This window comes from Salvelinus sp. IW2-2015, unplaced genomic scaffold (assembly GCF_002910315.2).
Source record: "Salvelinus sp. IW2-2015 unplaced genomic scaffold, ASM291031v2 Un_scaffold9302, whole genome shotgun sequence".
In the NCBI taxonomy this organism is placed as follows: domain Eukaryota; kingdom Metazoa; phylum Chordata; class Actinopteri; order Salmoniformes; family Salmonidae; genus Salvelinus; species Salvelinus sp. IW2-2015.
The window spans coordinates 3,555-7,881 of NW_019950561.1; the positions used below are offsets into that span (position 1 = coordinate 3,555).

General features: G+C 43.7%; 1 protein-coding gene across 1 annotated transcript; it reads right to left on the reverse strand.

Moving 5' to 3' along the window:
• Window positions 1–1,209: 1,209 nt before the first annotated feature.
• Window positions 1,210–3,880, reverse strand: LOC112079742 (pikachurin-like). Its single transcript, XM_024145596.2, has 3 exons — window positions 3,715–3,880; window positions 2,906–3,009; window positions 1,210–1,649 (listed from the first exon to the last, which is right to left on the reverse strand). Exons 1-3 carry the CDS (start codon window positions 3,819–3,821, stop codon window positions 1,498–1,500), a joined length of 363 nt encoding a protein of 120 aa, XP_024001364.1. The 5' UTR covers window positions 3,822–3,880; the 3' UTR covers window positions 1,210–1,497.
• Between the last annotated feature and the right edge of the window lie 447 nt (window positions 3,881–4,327).

Sequence of the window (4,327 nt, forward strand, 5' to 3'; positions counted from 1 at the left end):
TTGAACTTCATTGAAATCAATCACATTTTTTATTCCAAATATCTGTCATTAGCAATGTTCTCTGGACATTGAGTATTATTTTCTGTTTTAAATCAAACATGAACATTTTAGCAACAAAAACTTTCCCAAAATCAGACAAAATATCAACACAGAACATTGTCAGAATGTCCTTGGTGGTGAACTTGTTATTGCAGTAAGCCTAGGCCTGAGATGACATGCTAACTAAATGTACTATTAGTATATGTGGTTTCCAATACACACAACTGGGGAAATTCATCAGGTTCAAAACAGGAGCGACAACACAACTAAAAGGCTGACATGTGCAGTACATCATATCAAATGAAGAGGGTGATAGTGTTTTCCACACATTATTTTGGTTGACTTATATCAGGGTTTCCCAAAACTCGGTCCATCGGAACTCCAAAGGGTGAACGTTTTGGGTTTTTGAACCTAGCACTAACCAGCTGATTCAAATAATCAACTAATCATCAAGCTTTGATCATTTGAATCAGATGTGTCGTGTTAGGGCAAAAAAACTAAACGTGCACCTCTTGGGGTCCCGAGGACCAAGTTTGGGAAACGCTGGGGACTTGTATATTTTTCTGTGCAATAATGATAGTGTCCATCTGGCATATTTCTTTGTCGTAGAGAAAAAGCAGAGAGACATGGATACTGAAAGAGGAAAATGTCCTGATATCCAGACAGGGGAAAGAAAGAAACACCTAGACACTCACAGCTGATCTTCATCACCTTCCAGCAGTGGAGGTTGCTGAGGGGAGGACGGCTCATAATAATGGCCGGAACGGAGTAAATGGAACGGCATCAAACACCTGGAAACCAATGTGTTTGTTGTATTCGATACCATTCCACTGATTCCGCTCCAGTCATTACCACAAGCCCGTTCTCCCCAAATAAGGTGCCACCAAACACTAGCAACCTGCAAACAACTCACATGAATTGAAGTCAAAAACACTGTAGTCTATGGACTGGTTGATACAGACACCACAACACAACAATCACAATAACATGACTCTGTGTGCCAAGAGCAGGCTTAAAAAATACAACTAAAAAAATGGTTATTTTTCTACAAACATCATGTCACTTTATCAAAAACACCCTTCATTACTACATCTTTTGGTTCTCCAAATCATCCAATAAGGATGTAGAAAAAAATATATGGATATCGTCGAAACCATCCCATGAAATTGTCCTTCGGATGTCAAAGTTGCAACCTTACATTTTCAGGAAGTTCTAGCGAGGTCTCTCCACTCCAGTCTGGTTGCACTTGTGCTATTGGGTCCTTTGGTGAACGTGTCTTGCTGCTGAGTGGACAGAAAGCCCAAGGCCCGTGTTCACAAAGCATCGCAGAGTAGAAGTGCTGATATAGGATCAGGTTCCTCCTGTCATGCTTTCTCATCTAAAAGGCAAAACTGATTCTAGATCAGCACTCCTACTCTGAGATGCTTAATGACTACGGGCCCTGGACACACAGGACTTTTAGTTGGTACAAGTGTTGATGTTCTTGCCGTCGGCAGCGTCCTCCACTAGGGAGAGGTGGTAGTCGGTGGACAGGGTGAAGTGGGAGACGCAGCCCACCAGACCTCCACTGTACTGCCGGTTAGTGTGCAGAGCAATCTCCTTCATCCCCCCTAGGCAGAGCAGAGACATCAGGCATTAAAGTTCTAATCCTACTCATCTTCATCATAATTACAATATGACATTTCTGACCATGACTACCCTTATCATCACCATCATAACCATTATCAACACCATCACCCAAATTGCTATCACTATCATCACGATCATTTTCTTTGTCATCATCATCGTCATCACCATCATAACCATTATCATCACAGTCATAACCATTATCATCACAGTCATAACTATTATCATCACAGTCATAACTATTATCATTGCTGTTATTGCTATCTTAACCATCATCATATCATGATCAACACAGGTTGTACTAGCTTACATTTAGTCTTCCAACCATCAGACAGACAGTGGAACCGCCAGACAGACAGACATTGGAACTGAGGAACCACCAGACAGACAGACATTGGAACTGAGGAACCACCAGACAGACAGACATTGGAACTGAGGAACCACCAGACAGACAGACAGACGGACAGACGGACAGACGGACACGCAGACAGACATTGGAACTGAGGAACCGCCAGACAGACAGACATTGGAACTGAGGAACCGCCAGACAGACATTGCAACTGATGAACCGCCAGACAGATAGACAGACAGACATTGGAACTGATGAACCACCACCAGACAGACGACAGACAGACAGACATTGGACCTGAGGAACCACCAGACAGACATTGGAACGGAGGATGCAATGAGAATCCAGGAGACTATCCATGGAAGGGAAAGGGAAAGGGGRATACCTAGTCAGTTGTACAACTGAATGCATTCAACTGAAATCTGTCTTCYGCATTTAACMYAACCCCTCTRAATCAGAGAGKTGCGGGAGGCTGCCTTAAATCGACATCCACGTCATCGGCGCCCGGGAAACAGTAGGTTAACTGCCTTGCTCATAGGCARAACGACAGATTTTTACCTYGTCAGCTYGGGGATTCGATATAGCAACCTTTGGGTTACTGGCCCAACGCTCCTACCCGCCAGGCTACCTGCCACGGCTGCACCTACTTCACTGCCCAGTCACTTTTAACGGGGACTGTCGTGGGACTAACGATGATTTAGTGTAAACTACACAATAGTTTCTTAAAAATACGATGACATTGCACTTTGGATGAAATCTTAATCAGCGGCAATAGAGAATGGAGTTAGTGGAACTGTCAGCCGGGAGGCACAGAACTTTCAGAGATGGAGTGACGCGATGTGCAACCCCAGGAATAATATAGGTGACTACATAGCTGTGGTGGTGACATACCGACATACAAGACCCCGTTGACGTTCAGCTGTCTCATCTTCCCAGGTGACCTGCCAGTCTGGGCCCCATAGTCATCCACTGTCAGCTTCCCAGTCTGGCCATCCCTGAAGAACACACAACAACAGGAAGGACGCGCAACAGAATGACACACAACGAGAGAGAGGGGGGGGGAGATGAATGGATGAGAGGTTCCAGATAGGAAGAGTGTAATTACTTCTTTCATCTTTCTAATCCCCCCTGACACTCATATAATGGATGTTAGCTCAATAAAATGGAGCTAAGCAGGTCATGAGAGAATCAATCCACTTGGACCCCAAATCTGGATGTATTCTACATAGAGGAAGGGCTGTACATTGATGGGGTCTTGGTGTACAATACATGTACATTTACTGTCATTCCTGTCATTTACTGTCATTTCTCAGGTCTTTTTTGTGGCCCATGATGCCGCTGTACACTGGCCTAGAGACTACATTGAGATACGCACATACATCAAGGCAGAGAAACACACACACACACACACATACATACACACACAGTTTTATGTCTATTTCCCAGACTTGTCTAAAGAAGTCCAATTGAAGCAATGAGACAGACCTCCAAATTCTTCCCAAATGTCTTAGACACTGCCTGATTCCATATGCACAAAATGTTTCAACGGAATACAAGATCAAATGGGAGATTAATCTACAATGTCATACAAGTTTGCCACCTGCAATAAGACACATTATGTTGCATTCCCAGAAACCCTAGTAGAATGTAATGCATTTTTTCTTATTTTAATTTCCAAGTGAGAAGGCATTGAAAAGCACCTGACAGCCTTTACTCTGTGCCACCTCCCATCGCTGAATGTTCCGTTGACGATCACATTGGCCACACCACTGCCCAGGTTATAGCTACAGACACAGGAAGACAACATTGGAATTAACTACTGCTACAATAATCCCACAGCCAAGAATGAAACAATGCACATACGACAAGGCTCAACTCAAAGGGTTGGTTTCCCAGATACCGATTATGCCTAGTCCTGGACCAACAAAATGGTGTACGGAGTCTACTTTTTAGTCTAAGAGTAGTTTTAAGGCTTAAACTGGGATTCATCCTTTTCAGGGCTATGTACCTTTTAAAGGCAATGTTCCCGCATTTGTGGAGAACGCATTCACGGTAAATGCTGCATATGTTAATCTCAATCGGAAATTACCTTTAAATGCAAATTGCGCTATATTGCGGATCTAACACGAATCGCAATCAATCCTGGCCTTAATCTGTATCCAGGAAACTGTCCCAAAGATACGGAAAGAAAAGGCTGGGCAATGTTTTTACCAGCCTGGTCCCAGACCTGTTTGTGCTGTCTTACCACAGCATGACCAGAGGAGTTTTTCATTCTGCAGGAAGCATTAGGGAAAGGGAAGGTGTGGACTCGAG

What these genes read in the sequence shown, in the direction of transcription:
- LOC112079742 (XM_024145596.2), bottom strand. Translation starts at nt 3,821, where the DNA reads ATGTTGTCTTCCTGTGTCTGTAGCTATAACCTGGGCAGTGGTGTGGCC. An exon ending in CACAGAGTAAAGGCTGTCAG is followed by an intron (nt 3,010 to 3,714) that starts GTGCTTTTCAAT and finishes TGTGTTCTTCAG; the next exon opens with GGATGGCCAGACTGGGAAGC. An exon ending in CAACGGGGTCTTGTATGTCG is followed by an intron (nt 1,650 to 2,905) that starts GTATGTCACCAC and finishes TGCTCTGCCTAG; the next exon opens with GGGGGATGAAGGAGATTGCT.